The sequence below is a fragment of the Cynocephalus volans genome, chromosome 8 (assembly GCF_027409185.1).
Source record: "Cynocephalus volans isolate mCynVol1 chromosome 8, mCynVol1.pri, whole genome shotgun sequence".
Lineage (NCBI taxonomy): Eukaryota > Metazoa > Chordata > Mammalia > Dermoptera > Cynocephalidae > Cynocephalus > Cynocephalus volans.
Window position 1 is genome coordinate 52297074 of NC_084467.1, and position 21569 is coordinate 52318642.

General features: G+C 41.9%; 1 protein-coding gene across 5 annotated transcripts in view; it reads left to right on the top strand.

Moving 5' to 3' along the window:
* NFIA (nuclear factor I A) overlaps positions 1-3797 on the top strand; it is a 357970-nt gene extending 354173 nt beyond the window's left edge. For 3 of the 5 annotated variants that reach the window (XM_063107177.1, XM_063107178.1, XM_063107176.1), the window contains one exon: positions 1033-3797. In XM_063107177.1, coding sequence (XP_062963247.1) covers positions 1033-1050 — 18 coding nt within the window. In that variant the 3' untranslated portion in view covers positions 1051-3797. The remainder of the gene's footprint in view (positions 1-1032) is intronic. The other 2 variants (XM_063107180.1, XM_063107179.1) reach the window with 1 other exon arrangement.
* Positions 3798-21569: the final 17772 nt, after the last annotated feature.

A 21569-nucleotide genomic window follows, 5' to 3' on the forward strand; every position in this document is an offset into this window, starting at 1 on the left:
TCAGGGTATCTCTAGAGAAGAGTTGGCAAAAGCCACATGCCTTTTTATTTCACTCGAGAAACTAACTCTGGTATTAGTCCATAATTGGTCAGTTTGTTTAGCTAACAGAAAAAGAACTGCCAGCAGATGAGGGGATATTGCTCAAAGCTAAGGATTTATGAAAGGAAAAGGTAACAGGGCCCAGCAGGCATATAGAAAGCTCTACCGTAAATGTTAAATGAAGAAAAGTATGAAGGAAGGGTACGCAATGGCCTCATTTTTCCTTTGGACATCATGGTAGTTAATAGGGTAAGATCTTGATACTACTTGATTATTACGTGTCATTTTTGAAAATATTATTTTAGAACTATTGAAATGAAAGGAGCATTTTACATCATAAAATTTACTCCACACACATAAGGAAATGGAGTGTGAGAGAAATGCTGTGACTTGCCCCAAATCACCCCGGATACCTGGTACAGCACTTTTCCCTCGTTACCCTTGCTGACTCTCCATCACTACTGGCCGTCTGTCCCTGTTAAGAGAATGTTGGATCACATCTTCAGTGCCTACTCCTCCTCCTACTACTCCTTTAGAAGGAGACGTTGTGAAAACCATCAGAGTAACCATTCATCACCACCCAAAACCTCTCCCCACACTCACTCTCTATTCCTTCAAGCCTGCCTTGTTGAGAACATTCTTTATTCCAGGCACTGAGGATTGAGTGGAGAAAGAGATGGCCAGGTTCCTGCCTTCCTATAACTGCCCACCTCCAGATGACAAGACCTGTGTTTGTATTTTCAATGGACAGAAATGCCTTGTTTTATAAGACACTCTCAAACCCCAACAAAGACAATGAATTTTAATTTCAGAGGAGTAAGATCAGTTTCAGTGTGTCAAGATTTACTATTGCTTGTCATTCCTTTACTTTTCCTAGAGAATACCTCCCTCATCCTTAATGTGGATCTTGATTTCATGGTTGGAAGGGCAACTTCTGAAATACGCTGTTTTACAAATTATACTTCTAATTGTCCTTTTCCTTTTGTCTTCCAGTCCTGGTACCTGGGATAAAAGTTGCAGCATCCCACCATCCACCAGACAGACCACCTGACCCCTTCTCAACTCTGTAACACGGACGCAACCTCAACTCAGCGCAGTTACAACTTCACTGTCAGTGGAAGGGGAGAAAAACCGATTCAAATCAACTTGTACATGGAATACATGGAAACAGCAAGCATTATGGTCAAACAGCAAAGGCCATAACCTTTTGGGATTTTTTTTTAAAATACTTTAGGGACTGTTGTAATTTCTCATATGGTGCTGGAAATGGTTGGGCTTTGTAACATTTGAAGTGTTTCCACAGTAGCGTGAGCATTAGGTGATGTGGCTAGCGGAGGACTACCCTTGCTCACTGACTTCCTGTTGTAACACATTTCCTTACGGAGCCTGGCTGTTTCACAGTATTTCATGAATTTACCCACACAGGTGTGATCCTCCTTGAGCATTCAAGAGGCACATGGAGAACTAAATCTTTTGTAGTAGCTGAGATCTGCAATATATAACTTACGGACAGTCAAAGGGCAATGTTTTTCTGTAACATATTGGAAAAAGAAAATGCAGTTATGTTCTTTTTTTATTTTTTCTTTTAGTTTGGTTTGGTTCAGCAGTCAGCAGTTAAGTCTATAACATGGCCCGCAAGGACAATGAATCCACTCACGTTGCAGAACGATTCCGAAAATGGCAAACTACTACTACTACTATTCAGTTTTTTAGAAGTTTTGAATGCTGCACTTACATTAAAAAAAAAAACAACAACAACATTTTTTCAACAATTTCAACAATGACACAAAAATTCACATGGATATGGGGAAGATGGTCTGTTTTGACAGAAACTGACAGGAATCAATCAAAACAATCGAATTTTGAATTGAGTAAAGTGCAATTTCATTGGATAGCTAAATATCTTTGTAAGATAGAGATTGTTGAAAATTCTATTTTTGTTTTCAAGTCCTCTCACCCCAGGACTCTAAATTATTGGGGTAAAAAACAGCCTTGCAAGAAAAAGGGGAGCTATTTTTGCTTTTTATGTTTTTTATTGTTAAACTTGTATCCCTTTAAAAACTGAAGGAAAAAATTTAAAAAAAAAAACAAAAAAACAAATCTAATGGTGCTTTTACCACAATATGTTAACTACATTAAATGCTAATTAATTATTTTCAGTTATCAAAGCACATAACTAAAGTGAAATCATGGTATCTGTTAATTTTATAAGCTAGAAGTTCACTATAATGGATTATGCCAATTCTGAAAATTTTTACATGGATCTGGCAACATAGATTTATCAGTTATCAGACACCTCATTGTACCAGAGATTGTCCAGAAGTTTTAAAGACCTTTGCGTCCCTGACCTGGGCTAATGGGAAAATAAGAATAATAATAATAAACCAATACTGACACAAATGCTGGTGCCCATTCAGATCAAGGGCACTTGTTAGGGAAAAACAAAAAATAAGTTTGCACCCCCACATGTCCTGTATCTTATGTAAAAAACAAAAAAAAACCAAAAAAAAAAACAGAAACAAAAACAAAATAAAGTGCAAGTGATTTTTCTACCAGACAGCGAAGCACCCCTTTGCTTCCCATGCAACTTCAAGAAGGTTTCCTATACTATACATATATATACACGTTCTGGTTGGCAAACCCTGCTGATCAGAGAAAGTCTCTGCATGTTCTAGTGTTAGTAACTAATTTTTATATAGTTAATGTAGGATAAAGTAGAGTGCATTAAGACACAATATTGTAATCCCTACTCTAGGCACTTGCCTTTAAACTATGTTTTTCAGCCCTTCAGAAGGGTTCTACTGCTGTCCTATACAATCAAGTAACTGAAATTCTTGGGAAGACACTTTGCTCCTCATCTTTCCCCTGAAACAATGTTGTTTTGTTTTGTTTTTTTTCCTTAATTTGCACGAAAACAAAAATTCCATATCAATGTGCCTTGCCCTGGATAGCGATTATTTGTGGAATTGTTGCACATGCTCCTCTTTTGAAAGGGGTTTTTCCCTAGTCAAGCATTTGGAGACACTTTTTGTAAATGTGACTTTTATGTCAGCCATCGTCAGTTTCAAAATCTAGAACTAAATAGAGAGTTAGTTGTTCCGCAGATAGGAGTAGTCTTTATTGTCCTGTATGGTCAGTGGCAGTGCTATTCTGAGATCTATAGATGCTTAGAATATCAGTATTTTGGATGTTGCTGCATTTTACAATTTATTTGGAGTCTTCCTTTATTTTCTCCCCAGATATATGAAAATATGCAATACCTGCTTATATCATGTAGAAAAGCTTAGCAATTATTAATTTTTCTTTTCTTTTTTTTTTTTTTTTATTTGACCAAAGTCGGTGCTGCACTTGACGCAGTGTGTTTTAGGTGTTTGTCTTTGTACTTTTTTGTGATTTTTGAATGCACGTGCGCAGGAAGGGCTCCTCTTAGAGAAGCAGTCAAACTGTGAAGCACTAAGCTGACCCTGCTTCAAGCAATTTTGTTTTTACAACTGTTCCTTTCACAAGCAAGCCTTAAAAAAAAAAGACAACTTCCTTTTTCTTCAGCTCCCACACCCCATTTTTCTTAGCAGACTGCAGTCAATCCACATTCAATAAAAAGTATATAATGCCCATTTTTATATGCACGTTTTTAAACTTCCAAGTTCTGAAAATTGTTTACTGGTTATCTCTATTTAAGGAAAAAAAAATAAAATAAAACATTTTGGATTTTCATATGTGTCTGATAAGTGGTTGAATAGTCGTTTGGCGCTGTTGTATGGTGTGATTGTCAGTGTACGGTGTCACTTCCTATAGCCAGCCAGCATACTTTGCCTTCCCTTATAGCACTTAGCTGGGCATTACTTTATTATGACATATGTGCACTAAAAAAAAAAAAAAAAAAAAAAAAAGAAAGAAAAAAGAAAAAAAATAGCAGCTTTCAGTGCTTCACAGTGAAGGGAAAAAAGCCTAGACAAACATTTTGTCAGAACCTTGCAATAAGCCAAGGTATTACCAGTAAATTGGTTGTATATACATTAAAATTGCACCCTTTTTTAAACAAAACAAACTAAGCAATAGTTTGGGCAGTTTTAGTTGTTTTTAGTGAGCATGTTGTAGTCATGACTGCAAAGAGAGAGAATAAACTGCCCACTCAGAAGATATGTAATTTGTATTGTTGTATAGTTTTATTGATTACACTGATTTATTCTACCCTATTTTATAATGCAGGACTTTTGTAATGTTGTTTAAATGAGGAAAAATTTCTGTCAAATTAGCCTAGTGAAATTTCTGATTGTTCATTATAAAGGCAGCATTCATAGAATTGCTTTTCTCCCCACCCCACCCCCACCCCCGCCACCCTTGGGAACTGGATTTAAGTTTAAAACTTTCCTGTTTCCTTTTTTTTTTTTTTGTAAGTATTTAAATACAGTTATTTTTTTCTTCTCAATGGTATAGCATATTCCTATACTTGAGAAGTATAGGTCTACTGAAAAACCATTGTAAATGGATGTTACAGGTATGCTGTATTTTTGAAGGTATTTTGTTGTATTAAGTTTGATGAAGCTAAAATTAGAGAATTCTGAACAGATTTGCAGGAAAAAAAATGTTTTAAAGGCTTTAAAACATTAGGGAGGCAGTCTAGGGTGATAATGAACAGGGGTTAAGTATTAAATACACTAAGTTACAATTTTGTTCATGTTTCATTGTCCAGAAAGCAGCAGGAAACTGTAGTTCAGTTGTGATCAAGCAGGAAAAAAGAAACACCAACAATAGAGTGTTTTGCTTTTTAGAGTAAAAGCTGAGTGAAGATGTTTGAGGAAGACTTTGCTACCTGGGGTGTGTAGACAGACAGACTGAGAGCCATCAGCATTTGAAGGCCCAGCCCTTGATTCTGAGACACGTTTGAATTTTTTCTCTCCCATCAAATGTCATTAACAAGATTGGCAAAGATAAATCCCTCAAATAACTCTCCATGTTTTTTCTTTGGGAACTGAAGTCAGAGGCACAAACACTAATCTTACCATTTTTCTATATATGTTTTCTTCTGGCCCTTCTCCCTGCCACCAAACGCTCCCTTTCTGACCTTTCATGGGCAGGGGTCCTCTCCCTAATGCCACTTTCCATCCTAGAACCTTCTTTCCTCTGAGGTTTGAACTAATGTTTCTGTTTCTTCATACCCTGGCATGACAGTCCTGGCCCCTGCCCCACTGTCAGGTGTGGGCTGTAGGCAGGCTGACAAGGTTACACTTCTCCAAGCTTGTGTCCTTCATTTTCTGACAGTCGAAGTGTAAAGGAACCCAAACTTTCCAGAGTCCCCACATTTAGTCAGCCCACAGGAATATGCAAAACCCATCTCAGAAAGTTTGTCTTTCACTGTTTCAAATCCTTCTCCCTATATGCTTTGAATTCTGGAGTTATAGTGTCATGAAGTATTTACAAAACCTGGATTACGAAAAGCATTTTTTTCCCTGTGATTTTTTTTTTTTTTTGGAGGAGGGGTGTCCAAGAATGTCTCTGGAAATATCTTTCTGTCCATAGTGGTGGTGGTATCTCTCTCTCTCTCTCTCTCTCTCTCTGTGTGTGTGTGTGTGTGTGTGTCTCTGTCCCTGTCTTTCTGGGTTTTGTTTGCTTCTTTCTTTTTTCCTTTTTTTTTTTTTTTTTTTTGGTAGCAGGCCTCCATAGAACAAATCTAAAACACAAGCGGCATGGTAATGTAAGGAGAGCTCCGTGGCACCTCACAACCCACCCTCCAAGACCTGTCATGAGACAGTCTCAGAAAGCTGCACTGCCCACTGGCACAGCTTTCATTCACATAGGCTTCTGAGGCCAATTTTGTCTTGAAGTCAATGCATGTATTTACTGTTTGACAGTAAACCCGCTCTGCCTTTTCCACGTCCAAGGCTGTGCATTTGTCTAATTAGCGTCGTGTATGTTTTCCTTTTATTTTTTCCAATAAAAAAGCAGTGGGATGAAAATTGCTTTGATATATAGCAGGTAACATTGAAGCTATTCCATAGCACTTAACTGTAGTGAATACTGTGTCACCAATTCTGAAATCAATTTAATGTTTAATGCAAATCCATTACATGGTGCTATTACAGGCTGACAAAATGATTTACACAAATGTGACAACTTGGGCTCAATTCACTCTGCTTTCCAACAGTGTAAATGCATAGCAGTGTTTATCTGCATGAGAACTATGCACTAATCTATCTGAAGAAAAAACTATATCAACTTTGGTATCTACTTTCCGTTTACTTCAATCCTTGCCTTTTTGGTCATTGTTATAATGCCAGCTTTAGGACAGAAAGAATTATAAGAAAACCAGCATAATACCTGATATATTAAAATGTAGTGCCTGTGAAATCTGTATTATATTGCTCTTCTGAAGTAAGATTTTTCTACACCGGTAGCCTTCGCTGTCTGTCAGTCAGGACCTTCTGGTATAGGTGATGTAAAATAACCGTACAATATTAATGCATGCTATTCCATAATGCTTAGTGAACTGTATGAATATTACTCAAAGTTATGTTAGTCTTTTTTTCTGACTTGGTTCTTGTCAGCTAGGTTTAAAAGGTATTTCACTGAGAACGCAAATTCTGTCTTTTCTTGATTTCGGCTGTTTTCAGTATTTTGGAGGTATACATTTACTTAAATTCAGTATTACTTGTGTTTTGTTTTTGTTTTTGTTTTTTGTTTTCTTTTTCCTAGGGGACAAGCATGGGTGTTTGATTTCAGAAATCAGTACCTGGTGAGATTTTTGTCTCAAAACTACCATTTGAATTTCAAGAACTCTGCTATGAAGACACTCTGAGAACATTTCCAAGTGAGGGACATTTTCCCTGACCCTCGACTGAAGCTGTGTTGGTACTGAAGTGTTTTCTTAATGGACAATGTTCAGCCAGGTACCCATGCTTGGTCCGTCTTCACACCAGACCTCCTCGTATTATTAAAAGAAAAAAGAAAAAAAAACTTTAAGAAATCACGTGGCTATTTAGTTTCATGCACAGTTGCAATATTTTCTTCAAAAATAAAACTCTGTACAAACTTTGGGCCCGATTCATAAGAAAAAGAAGTTTGCTATTAACACGGGATTTTTTTAATATACTTTTTTTGGTCTAAATTTGAAACTACTTGCTTCCCAAATTAAATTTCTCTTTTTTTTTTTTTTTCCTAAGCCAACACCCACCTGTCTGTTATTCCCCAAAGGGTTACATTAACCAGATTAGGGGGACTGGGTCTGGGGAGCAGATACTGGAAATGCTCAGAAAGATAAGGGGGACCACCCACAGGTAGGCATGGGAACAGGGAGGCAGTGCGGGGGTAGGACCGGGTCTGTGTGCCAGGCATCCCAAGTTTCACATGTGGACTCATGCTATTCGATACAAAAAACAAAGTTTCCGAAGTGTGTCTGGACCACCAGAGTGTACAGTGGAAGTTCTACCTCTAATCTAACCAGAACACCTTCATGGTGGAAACACCCACCGGGTCATACAATGTGAACTTTTCTCTCTACGATGATTTCAAGGACAAATAGTGGCCAATGTATTGGGCCATTTTTCGTACTTTTTTATATTCAACTTCTCCAAATGACAAAAGCTTTTTTTTTTTTTTCCTTTGTGTTATTCTTTTTTATTTTTATAGGGAGGGGGTTCGTAGTCTGTAAATTAGTTTTTTTTTTTTTTTAAACATCTCAACTGAAGGTCCTGAGGCCCCTGGCTGCATTCAGATGGAGGTGTGAGAGGGATGCCTGCCCCCTTCTTTCTTCCTGGTCTCAGACCACAGGCTCTGCACTGCTAAGGCACTGGATAGCCTCATCACTGAGATACCAGCTAGACCTAGACTAGGAGCTTTAGCACGTGCTAGGAGGTCCTTTAAGAAGATTCTCAAAGGCAAATACATGATTGCCCGCCTCACCCTTAGCCCTGACCTTTCCCCAGAACAAAGCTCCCTGGGGACTTTTCCCACCACGTATGAAAATCTGTCCGCTCAAAATACCTCCGTTTTTCATTTCAAATTGTTGGGGGAAGGGATTGAAAACGTCTAGTGATGGTGAGAGATCTGTTGTGAAACTCAACACCCCCCGTGTTAATAACTTGGTCTGAAACTTGTTTTTATGAGCCGGGCCCCCTGTGCCTCTAGTATACTTGTATTGACTCTCATAGTTACCCTTTTAGTTTTACTGTGTTCTGTGAAAATTTGTAATTGGTTGAGAATCACTGTGGGCGTCCATTCTTATTCAACTAAATCTCCACAGGTTTTTTGAGCTGGTGTGGATTAGTTTAACTCTTGTATTCAACCATTAGTGCTACCACCTTCTCACATTACAATACAATTACTGGAAGCAAGTACTGCATTTCCTATGCAACAAAAAAGGAAAAATAAAAAATTGCTAATGCTATGGCAGTTGTGTCATCATTTGCTTTATATCATGTCTGGGATGGTTGAGTGAGTTATGGGGATTGGATGTCCCCAGAAGATGGTCTCTGTGCACTGCGGAGTGGATGTCAGCCTCAATGGATGTCAGGCACATGACGTTCTTTGCAACATTCCTATGGGCAGTGTTGGGCTTTTTTCACTTATTTGGACAAATACAGGGCTTAACACTTACATAATATGTGCCTGATATATTCTGAGTACTTGATATGTTGCATCAAGGCCCAGTCAGGAATCAGGAATAGGGTCCATTAGGTTTTCCACCAAGGGGCTCTAAAGTAGCCTAGATCATAATAACTGTAGGACATAGCCACCACCCCTGGAGCTGGGGAAGCAAAAGGGAAAGGTTGGATTACCAGAACCTAGGTGCTTGAGAAGGGATACCACATAGCTGATACTTGGATCTTCTCTGAAGGGGGTCACCAGGAGGGTGGGGACACCACATAGGTGGTACTCAGGTTTCTGACAGGACATGGGATGGCTGGTGCTAGTCCCGCTGAGGGGGACGAAGCCAACGATATTAATACTTCTGAGGAGGCAAGGCATGGCTGGCACTGGGAGTGCTGGGAGGGGCTGGAGGCTGTTGGTGCAGCTGTCCTCTGCACTCGTGATGTGAGGAGTTGACAGGAGCTGAAACCAGAAAGAAGTCCCTTCTCCCCCACTTTCCTCCTCCAAGGCTCCTGCCAGTGTCTCTCGTTGGCTGGATCTGATGGTAGCCATCTGGCAAGGGAGTCTGGAGAATGTAATGAGAAAAATACGAGCCCCAGCCCCACAGAGCAGAGTATAGAAGGGCGAGCTTGGAGACCAGAGGCGATGAGTAAATAAGCAACACACATATCTTCATCCACTCAAACCGCATTACCACCATGTGAGATACGTACTGTTTTTATCCATCTGTTATAAACGAGGAAACTGGTGGGGAGAGATTAAGTAATTTAGTGAAGGTCATACAATGAAGAATTGGCAGAATGGGATTCAAATCCAAGACGTCTGGCTCCAACCTCCATCCTATAATCACTATAATACAAGGGTACTTCAAAAAGTTCATGGAAAGATTTGTATTATCTTTCAATTCTATTTTTATGTGAACTTTTTGAAGTACCCCTGTATATTGACTGTATTAATCATTTATTCAGTAAATACTTATTGAGTGCATGCTATGTGCCAGAGACTATGTCAGGCTAGGGATAGTAAGTAAATAAAGACTGGGTATCTATTATTACAAAGTATGTAGTCGAGTGGACAAAATAAGCATTATTCCAATAAATACAGCAGGAAAGGTAAGCGTGTAGTTGTGATGAGTGCTGTAAAGAATACACATTGCCATGAAAGCCTAATTAGACTAGTACAATAGGCAGAAATTAACCAGGAAAGAGGGAAAGAATGTTCCAGGCAGAGGAGACTGCCTGTACAAAGATCCTGTAGTTGAAGGGAGCTGGGCACTATGAGGGGCTGAAAGAAGGCCTGTTTGTATGAAGAGGAGGAAAGGAGAGGAAATATGGTACAGGTAAAGCCTGATATTTAGGCCAAGACTTTGCAGGGCCTTGCAAGCATAAGAGGGACTTTTGTCCCATTCCCTAAGAGTTTTATAAACCTGTATCCGTCAGATTACGCTTGGTATATGTTGTCATATGAACAAGTCCAAAGTCTCAGTGACACACAACATAAATGTTTATATCTTATTTTACATGTCTGTCAAGGGTTGCCTGGAGCCTCTGCACAGGATCTCTTCCTTGCAGGACCCAGAGTGAAAAATGCTACCATCTGGACCATTGCTGGATGTGTTAGCAGGGCACCTACTGGATTTTAACAATTCCATCTGAACTGGACACATGCCACTTCTCACATTGGCCAGAGCAAGCCATATGGCCATGCCTGGGTTCAACAGAACCACGAAGGATAACTCTCCCCCAGGGAAGGCTAGAGAACATTATTAGAGACTAGGTTGAGGAGAGGAGAGGAAGGTGTGCAGTGTGGAGAACGGGTTGAGTGGACAGGGTCGGGAGGAAGCTCCTGTAGCAATCCGAGAGATGACGTACACCTGGGCTGTGGTGCCCGTGATGGAGTGGAAGACATGGATTAGAGAGATTATAAAGAATATTGATAGCTGCTCTATATTGAGCTTGTTCGTGTGCCAAGTGCTATAGGTGATTTATCCCATTAAATTTAATGTTTTCTCTCATTATTGCAGCTCTCAAAAAGGTATAGTCAGTCCTCAAAACACATTTCTGACTCAAGTTAATAGAGCAATTTCACACATACATGCTTTAGAGATTCGGTTAGACTGAATTGGTCACTACCTTATTTTGGTCTTTATTATGTGGGGTTAAGAAATTGGAATTAAAGTCAGCCAACACCACCTTTTTATTGACATACTCTAGGACAGGGGGTGTGTAGGTACAGGGCCGGAGGGTAGAGCAGTGTCCTGAACAAAAGCTTGGACTCAGGCACGAGACAGCTTGGGATGAATCCTGGCTCTGCATTTTATTAGCTCCATAGTGTTGGCAAGTGCCTCAGTTTCCCCATTGGTAAAGTGGGAATAATTATAACCACACTTAATTACCTCACAGGGGTATTACGAATATTTGATAAGTTAAAATTTGCAAAGTGGTCAGCAGTAGCCTGGCACATTGTAAATGCTACATGAATGATGTAACTAACTAAATCAGTGATTCCAAAATGTAGCAATAAGGCATTCTTTTGGGCACCGATGGCATGAGCCTTCTTCCTGGTCATTTCCAGGCCTCTATTTAGGTGACTTCTGAAACCTTTCAACTCAACTAAGTAGGAAGAAGTAGCATTAAAAATGAGTCCAGGGTCTGAAGCCAGACATATTTGGTTGAAATCTCAGTTTCTCATTTTATCAGTTCTGCAATATTAGGGACTTCAATTTCCCCTTCTGTAAATGGGAATGGGGATAGTACCTACCTTATAAAGTCATTAAAAGGGTTAAATGAAATTGATGCCTGTAGAACACTCAACACAGTGTCAATCACATTACTATTATTATTTGATGCATCCCCAAGAAGAACTGCGACACCCTGGAGGGCAGAAATCTATAGTGGAAAGAAACCTGGGCTTGAAACCTGAGGGCTCGATATGAGCCCTGCTTCCACCATGCTTTGGCCGTGTGACAGTAAGCAAGTTGTGGCACCTCTCCAAGTCTCTGTTTCCTCACCTGTAAAATGAATACTGTAAATTTCTCCTCCCTCCCTCAAGGGAGAGGTCCAAATGGTACAGTGAACACAGATGAGAATGTTCTGGAAAGCACAGTCCCAAGCATCAGGCGCTAGACCAGATTGAACAGAACCCAGCTAGAGGGTCCCACCTGGCTCTGGTTCCTGTTTCCCTCAAGGGTGCTGGCTGCAAGGGAAATCCATTCTTATCAGGCAGGGAGAGTAGGCATCATTTTAACCCTTCAAGTTCTGGCTCTTTAGTAAAAAAACATGGCTAAATAGTAAAGATCCCAGTGGCCTTTAGGGAGAACCATTTCCTTGTCCATTTCTCTTAAGACAAGGGAGAACTTCTCTTGTCTTAAGAGAAATGAAATAGGTTTGAGTTCATCTCTGAAACATATTAGCCCATTCTACATTTGCTTTCCATCTGGCATATTCTGTATGGATTTTAAGTCCTAGTACAGAGAACCCTGGTAAAACAAACAAAAAAAAGAATCACATTTATTTCTACTATCACATTAAAACTTTTTCATTATGAAAAAATACAATGCATGTGCAAAATAGAGAGAGCTGATGAATGAACTCACAGGTACCGACCATTCATCACAGAATCAACTGCTGCCCCCTCTACACTCAATCCACTTCCTGAACAACCCCAGATTATTTTGAAGCAAATTTCAAGCATCATATCATGTCATCCCTAAATATTTCAGAGTACATCTCTAAAAGACAAGTACTCTTTTATAAAACACATTCAAAATACCACTTTTATACCTCAAAATATTAACAGTAATTCCTTGGTATCATCAAATAACCAGTGTTCAAATTAAAATACTTGTCTTACAAGTATTTTAATAGTCTGTCCAAATAAGAATCCATATAAGGTCCATACATGAAGTGGTTTGTATGTATCTTAGGTCTTTCAATTTATAGGATCCCCCTCCATCTCTCGTATTTTCCTTGCATACTTTGCTGAAGAAACAGGGCCATTTGTCCTCAAGAGTTTTTCACGAGATTTGCGGATGGCATCCCTGTGGCATAGTTCAACATGTTCTACCATTAAACTGGAGTATGCTGCTGACCTTGGAAGCTGATCCCATGGGAGCAATGCCAAAGCCGTCTCAGGCGTTGTTTATGGGATGGACTGGGACTCCCCCTTGTGTTTGTGCCCTGAATCTCTGGAAACTTTGGGCAAAATAACTGGGTCAAAGAGAAAGGTGTTCAAGAGCTGTTCCCTGCCAACTCTGCCCCTAGCTAGTTTTTTCTGTGACAGGGAGAGTGGGGGCTAAGGGAGAGCCTACTGAACGACAAAGAACCCTGTCCTCTTTGCCTCCTTATGCTGACAATTAAAAAAAAAAAGCCAGCTTCTACCTTAAAGGGGAACAAGATGAATAATTCCTGTTGAAAACTCAAAAGTCTCTTTGTTCGTGTCTCCTTGTCCAGTCAGCATCCTCTTTCCCTTGAGAAGGTGTGCTCAGAAGTCAGGTGCAGGGCAGGGGAGGAGGGATCCTATGATCGGGCTCTATGGCAGCAGTGGCTGGATTCTCGAGGGCCCTCAGATCACTTGGTGTAGCTGACTTGGTGCTTCCACTTCCACCATCATGGGCTTTGAACGCTGGCCTGGGCCACACTCCTCGCCATGAAACTATAAAAGTTCCTTACGCAGTCATTCAAAATGAACTCAACAAACATTGTTGAGTACCTCCCACGTGTCAGAACCTGGGGCTGGTGAAGGAGATGAATCCAAGATCATCCCAGAAGAGTGCAGGGTCTAGCAGAGGAAGCAGACATGCAAACCAAATAATTGCATCATAGCCTTGTAAGAACCCGGAAGGCATCTTGTGCCAGGTAATGTGGGGACCAACTATGGTCAGGGGAGAGGGAACAGGGAGGGGGAGCCACAGGCAGGAGATGCACAATCTAGGTCTCCAAGGATGAGGAGGAGTTCAAGAGACTGCCTAGAAGATATTCATATTAATAATGATAATAGTAGTGATAACAGCTAGCAGGCACTGAGTGAACCCTTACTTCATGCCTTGCATTGTTCTAAGTGCCTTCCATGCACTCACACATATAATCCAACCCTAAGATGGAGATAGGATTATTATCCCCATTTTACAGATGAGGCTACTGAGGTACAGAGAGTTTCAGTAACTTTTCTGCCTTACTTGTCTTAATAACTACCTGTGTGTGACCTTAACGTGCAAACGTTCAGGAGCACATGTGTAAATCACAATTAGTTCCAAATGCAAGTCTGGTTCACCACCCTCTTCCCAGTGCCCAGACCAGTGCTCAGCTCATAAAAGGCGCTCCACACAGGGGACAAGCATTCCATTTGCCCCTCCAGAGCCACTTGCCACCCTTCTGCAATCTGCTCTCTGCTCAGGAGGCTGACCTATGTGGACCACGTCAATGGCTCCCTGACGCCAAGCTTTCAGTTGGGATCGGCAGATTGGAAACTCTGACAGTAAACCAGTGGGAAGCGAGTGATGTCAGGGTACTTATTTCCCTGGCCTCTCCCTGGTTCCCCTCTGGCTGGCGACATTCCTCACCAGAAGGTCACAGCTCCTCTCAAGATGGATCTCTGTCCCCTAATTCTCCTCCGGGTTTCTGATAACTGCTCTGTCCCCTCATCCCTTCAGGCATGGGGGGGTAGAGGCTGTGGGGTACTGCGCTAGCCTTTCTAATCTCGCTACACCTTGCCCACACCTTTGTAAATAGTCTCTTGATTAAACCCCTCTCAAATCATCTTGAGCTGACTGTGCCATCTGTTTCCTGCTGGAATTCTGACTGATAGAGCAGTCAAGCCAGAGCAGGCTTCCAGAATCTTCTTTCTCCTGAAACTCCAGCAGAGGCTCAGATTTATTCACATGATGGATGTCAAAACCATAAATTTTCCCATCTTAGTTTATCCTAGACTCAGAAGGCTGGACTCAACCTTCAAAGGTCGCTAAAGTCCATTTCCCTGCCTCCTGCTAGGAATCCCACCCCCCACCGCCACCCCTGACTGCGCCTGTCACAGGGAAGTATATCTTACTTTGAAGATATCCAGGTAAGGAGATACCATAACTCACTCCGGTGTCTTCGTCTCCATGCCTGATAAATCTCCCTCCTGTCTAACACGAACCCCTCCTGTTACAGGTGAAGCCCGTTTCCTTTGTCTGCTCCTTGGCAAGAGCTGAAAAAAGATCCTTCATTCTTTGAAAAGAGGCATTAAATCATCCTCCCCCTCCTCTAGCTCTGAAGTGCAGATCGCTGCAAGCGGATCGTCTGCACACGCTGGTCTCCTGTAGTCCCCCCGGACGTTCTAGGAGAACCCTGCGGTGCAGCTCACATTTACTAGAAGGGGTCTGAAAAGTTCCTCAGAGGAGGGAGAGAAAGTTGGAGCCCAAATCTCCACGAGAAGCAGCCGACTGGGTTCCTGACAAAAGTGGTGGTGAATTCTCTTGATCTACTTTGATCTGCTTGGGCACTTACCCTCTGCCTGTTATCCCTGCCCTGGATTCTGCTCAGCTGGTACCACCAGCCCTGACCAAGGGTGCTGTTCTGTCCGTAGAAATTTGCAGGCAGTTGGCCTCAGCGATGCCTTCAGGCCTCGGTCTGCTAGTGTGCCAGGGCTGTCCTAACAAAATACCACGGACTGTGTGGTTTAAACAACAGACATTTATCTCCTCACAGTTCTGGAGCGAGAGGTCCACGATCAAGGTGTTGGCAGAGGCTTCCACTGGGGTCTCTCCCCTTGGCTTGCGGATGGCGATCTTCTCGCTGCGTCTTCCCACTGTCCTTGTCTCTGCACATCCCTGGTGTCTCTGTATGTGTCCAAAGTCCTCTTTTTCTAAGGACACTGGTCTGATTGGATTAGGGCCAACCCTAACAGCCTCTAAAACCTTAATCACCTGTTTAAATGCCCTGTCTCCAAATACATTCTGAGGTATTGGGGTTAGAGCTTCGACGTATGAATTTGGCAGGGGACAGGTCGGGGGACACGATTCAGCCCATGATCGTCTGCTTCTTCCCTTCAGCAATCTCCACGCAACTGGGCTTTCTGTGGACTTGGACTGAGCCAACCAGGAACCAGGCACAGCAATAAACCCTAGTGTCTGAGAAACCTTATGGCCCACAAACCACTGCTTTTTAAAATAAATGGTGCTAAAATTCAAAAGTTTCTTCCCAAGTCCACACACACCCCAATTATATATTTCAAACCATGTTCCTTGATCTTTAAAGTGTTCTCTAGTCTCATGCACTTTATTCGTTCTCCTTCTTAGATCGGTAAGGTATTCACACAAGGATTAGGCTCATTCCCGAGAAAGCGCACCTGGCTCACGGGTCGGCCCTGCTTCTTCCTCCATCACTGAGACGCCCAGCCCTGAAACCGAGGGTCAGCACTGCAGTGGGTGCTTTGCCTATGTCACTGGGTCGTCTCGTTTAATCATTTTATGCTCCCAGTCACCCAGCAAGATAGATGCTATCAGTCCCATGTAATATGTGAAGAAGCTCTAAGACACGGAAAAATTGGTCACACAGCTGGTAAGTGTGAACCACAAAGGCTCACCTCTGAGCCCCCAAAGCTGAGTAAAGTTTATTTAGACAAAGAGAAGTGCTATCAACTAACACGATCCAATGTCTACACCCCAAAAGTGATCATAATTAGAACTTGTAGGCTCCTCGCAACCTTAAATGCTTTCAGAATCAAGAAAAGTTGTGAATAATTTTAACCACCACTTGAGCATGCCAAACTTTTAAGAAACTCTTGTTGAGAGTGGATGACCAGTATGTGATCGTCGGCTGAACCGTTGCTTCCCTGAGCACCACTTGCAGGGAGTGGGGGTCACACTGAGGCTGAGTGGGGAACAGTGTGTCCAGAGGACACGCAGCCACGTCTATGACACAGTGTGTGGGGAGTGCTGGTCCTTCAGGAGCTCCCTCCACGTAGTCAGGGCGATACTCGATCAGCGCACAGAGAGCCAGGTATTTGCCCTTGGAGCAGCAAAGGAAGTCAGAGACCCACAGTCTCTGGCCCACCGTTCCCTTGAGTCACTTGACTCATAGTCTCCTGGGATGGAAAATACCCGGGATCTGGACTTAACAAAAGTAATGGTCAGGGTCCAGTTTGGAGCTAAGAAGTTGTATTAGTCAGGGTTCACCAGAAAAACAGAACCAGTAGAATAGACATCTATCTCTACGAATATAACTATATCTAGACCTATACCTATATCTAGAAAGAGATCTATTATAAGGTATTGACTCACACAATTACGGAGGCTGAGAAGTCCCACCATCTGCCCTCTGTAGGCAGAGACCCAGGGAAGCCAGCGGTGGAATTTGAAGGCCTAAGAGCCAGAGAGGTGATGGTGTAGATTACAGTCCAAGTCTGGAGGTCTGAGAACCAGCAGTGCCATGGACAAGAGCAGATGGTTATCCCCGCTTGAGTTGTTGGGCAGACAGCGAATTCAACTTTGTTCTGACTTTTTGTTCTACGCAGGCCCCCACTGGATCAGGTGATGCCCACCCACACTGGGGAGGGCCTCCTACTTTACCCAGTCTCTCAATTCAAATGCTAATCTCTTTCAGAAAAACCCTCATAGACATACCTAGAAATAATGTTTAACCAGATGCCGGGCACTGTAACAGAGCTAGCACATTGCTAACCGGCTCTGCAGGCCCAGGTTTGAGTTTCTCCTCCAAGATTTTTATGTGCTGATTCATCCTGACCATTTTATCTCTGAACCTCAACACTCCTCTTTAGTGAAATGGGGGTTCTCGCAGGGTAATAAAAGAACCTAGGAAACAAAGGAAGGCCATTTAAAGTTAATGATTGGGCCAAAATAAATAGAGAAATGAGATGGTGTGCCTGAGTCTACCGCTGCCCCAAGAAAAGAAGTCATTAGTTTCCTCAGTCCATCTCCCTGAGGTCAACGACCCAGCCTGCACAGTCCAGAAGACACAAAAGAGGGTTCCCTGGTCTTTGGCACTTCTAACTCACTTCTACTGCAATTAGTTGGCCAGGCCCAGCTTGTCCCTTTAGAAAGTGGGCAGCTCTATTCCCTCCAGGCTAAGCTGGGCTGGAGCTCTCTTACCAAGCACAGACGCCGCGATGTATAGAGCCCAGCCCCTCTGCTCGCGAGCAGCATTTCCTAGTCTTAATGGTTCTGCACAAGTGACCCAAGTATGATAGAACATCCCTGACTTCTGCTTTCTTAGGTTCTCTCAAAAGATCACTTGGGCTTCTTCTACCTCTTCAGCTTTCTGCCTTAACCCATCTTATTGCAGCTGGATTCCCAGTAAATTAGTTAGGGGGAGGGTTTTTTTCCTGGGTGCATAGCAACTCTGTTTCTTGGCCTGAAAATACAAAAAATGTCAACAACTCCCTGAGACAACTCAGAACGTGGAGGCTGGGCTCGCTTCTTGGGATGGGAGAACCAAAAATATCTTCTTTTTCTCTGGATCTATGAGAATAATGAGGGCAACCCTCAAATTGTTACTTCTATAAATTGCCGTGCATTCATGAAGATCAAATGCCCAGCACTGTGCAAAGTGCCTCCCTTGCAACTATTATCTCATTTGAATGAAAGCTAATGAGATAGTTTGTGCATCCAACAGAGATGCCACAAAAATATTCATGACACAGGCTCCCCTCTGCTCCCTTGGGGCTTCCCATTGCTTGTCACCCCTGCTCTTCCCAAAAAGAAACACCTGTAAATTAAGCTGCAAGTGAATTGAGTGCTGTGATCAGAGCCGTCACTGAGGCCATCACCTGGTCCTATACACATTAAGCTCGAAGAGCTCTGCTCCCATCGCCCAACTTAACCAAGTTGTACAGACTTCTGAAGAGACTGCACTGTCTGCCTCCCTTGTCCAGAGGAGGAGTTGTAAGTGGGCTCTGGGAAGAACGAGGTAGAACGAGTTTTGAAGAGAGAGAAGTGGTGTTGAGTATTTGCCCATCTGTGTCCCCCTTGGTCTTGAAAGGAAGGGTCGGGGGAGGACAGTGAGGGGAGAAAGGGAAATAAATACAAGAGAGTCCTGAGGGATGAGGAGCCCACGGTCTGAGCGTGACACCTCCACACTGCCCTGATGAGGCATGGCCATGGGGACAGTGGTCCTGAGTGCCATCACAAGAGGCCACCTGTGGGCAAAAGGGGCACAACAAAGAGATGCCCATGAACAGGCCGGTGGAGTGAGGGAGGAAGAGGTGCCTCTCCATGACTCACTCATGCCTGGGGCTGCCCAGGAGCCAAAGGTGTTCCTAGACCAAGCGACAGCAGCTCTGACAACACAGGAACAAGAAGCAGGGGGACTGGACCGTGCACCAGCCCTTACTCAGTGCTGCCCACGTGTGCCTGCCTCAGTCCCCTGCCACTGGAACCCAGAGAGAGAAGGGAGACGAGAAACCAGAAATGGTTTTGAACGGAACTTGGACCTAATAATTCTAAATTTGACAAAAATCACCGATTGGCCTGAATTGTGTTTAGCTGAGTTGCCTGTCAAAAGACAGCTTGGGAGCTTAGAATCAGAAACTCAAGTCAGTTATAGAAATAGTTACGTTTCTTACATACCCACATGAGGGCTGTGAGATTGCAGACTCTTCACAGCTCTCAGTAACCAGGAGTCAAGGGGCCCTGACCTGGAGCACAAAGGCTGACTCCCTTCTTGGGAGGGGGAAGGAATAAAAACTCTCATGATTTTGACTATGCTGTAGCAATAAAAACAAACCACAAATAATATCTGAGTAAATTGTCATGTAAAGATAGCAACAGTTGCTACCAAAATTGAGACCATGTGCCAGTTATTTTGCTATGTAGATCATTTACAAGAGTTATTTTATCTAAAGTAATAAAAGTGTTCACTGCATCACAACAGAGATGTCATTCCACATGATTTAGATTGGAGGGAGGACTGTACCGTCCAGCTGTTCTTTCCTGGTAACGCCTGTAGCTCGGAGTCCATATCAGCTAAGGTGAAGAGAAAAGGTCGTGGCTGGAGACCACGCATATGGAGGTATAATATTCACATCATGGGTACTGGGCGTCTCTTTGCCCTGCCCTTCTGACACACAGGACCCAATAGTGGTAGAATGGACCAAGGACCAGGGTTAGGGCACAGCAAGTGAGGAGCAAAATTTAAGGAGGAATGCCCAAAAACTCAGTAATCAAGATAACATTTTAACGCAAATGTTTTTTGAAAATAAAAATTCATGTAAAAATATTCATGATGGACACAATATCAAAATTTTCAATAAAGACAGATTTAGTAGTACTGATTTTTCCTTTTGCCTCAGGTTCAAATATGGCTCAGCATGTCACTGTAGCTGATTCTAAAAAGAAGAAACATAGCTGTCTTTTTCACAGGCTGAGTGATTGTCTATGAAGATAATCCAAAGAATCTACAAAAAAATTTCCTACAACTAATAGATGAGAATAGCAAATATATTAGTCTGCATGGGCTGCCATGCTGAACACCTTAGCCTGGATGTCTTAAACAACAGAAATTTATTTCTCACAGTTCTGGAGGCTGGGAAGTCCAAGATCAAGGCACCAGCAAGGTAGGTTTCATTCTCAGGCCTCTTCTCTTGGCTTGTTGGCGGCCACGATCTCACTGTGTGTCACATGACCTCTTCTTTGTATGTGCACTAGTGAAAGAAAGAGCAACTTTTCTGGTGTCTCTTCTTATAGGGGCACTAATCCCATTATGAGGGTTCCATCCTCATAATTTCATCTAACCCTAATTACCTCTAAAAGGCCCCATCTTCAAATACAATCACATTGGGGGTTAGGATGTCAACTTATGAATTTTGGGGGGACACAAACGTTCAGTCAATAACAGCAAGATGGGTAATATACAAAAATCAATTATACTTCTATGTAATAGTAATGAACAATTGGAAGTCAATTTTTAAAGTACCATTTACAATAGCATTCCCCCCAAATACTTAGGTATAAATCTAATAAAATATGTTCAGGATCTGTATGTTGAAAACTACAAAACATGGATGAAAGAAATGAAATAAGACCTAAACAAGTGGAGAGATAACACAATATTCTTGGATTAGAAGACTCAATACTGTTACGATGTCAATTCTCTACAAATTCATCTGTAGAGTCAATGTGATCTCAATAAAAATCCCAGCATAATTTTTTTGTAGATGTCAACCATCTGATTTTGCAATCCCTATGGAAAGGTAGGACTAGTTTAGCCAAAACACTTTTGAAAGAGAGGAACAAAATTGGAGATCTCGCACTATCTGATTTCAAGACTTACTACAAAACTGCAATAATCAAGACAGTGCAATATTGGCAAAAGAATAGATACGTAGATCAATGGGGCAGAATAGAACCTAAAAATATATCCACACAAATGCAGCCACACAAATAAGCAAAAGATTTGAACAGACCCTTTATCAAAGAGGAAGAGTAAATTTTACTGTATGTAAATTAAAAATAAATTTTCAGAAACGTAAGACACTTAGCTAAATCATACTTAGATAACATTTTATAGCTTTGAATGTATGTACTAGCAAATAATAAAGGGAGAAATCATTGCATTAAGGATTCAACTCAAGAAAATTTCTAAAAACCACTAAATTATGCCCAAGGAAGTAGAGAGAAAAGTTAAAGAGAAAAAAATTAATAGAAGACGAAACAAACACACAGTGGGAAGGAACAAAGTCATAAGTCGATACTTTGAAACAAACAATAAAATGGAATAAATAAGCAATGTCCAATGAAAAGGGGGACACAGAGGTGATAGACATTAACAATAACAAGAGAAGATAGATAGATAGATAGACAATAGACACAGATAGATAGACAATAACATAGCAAGAGAAGTTTATGACAAGTTTTATCCCAATAAACTGGAAAATATTGGACAAATAGACAAATTTCTTAAAAATCCTGATACTAGATGAAACAGAAATTTTGAACTGTCCTATCACAA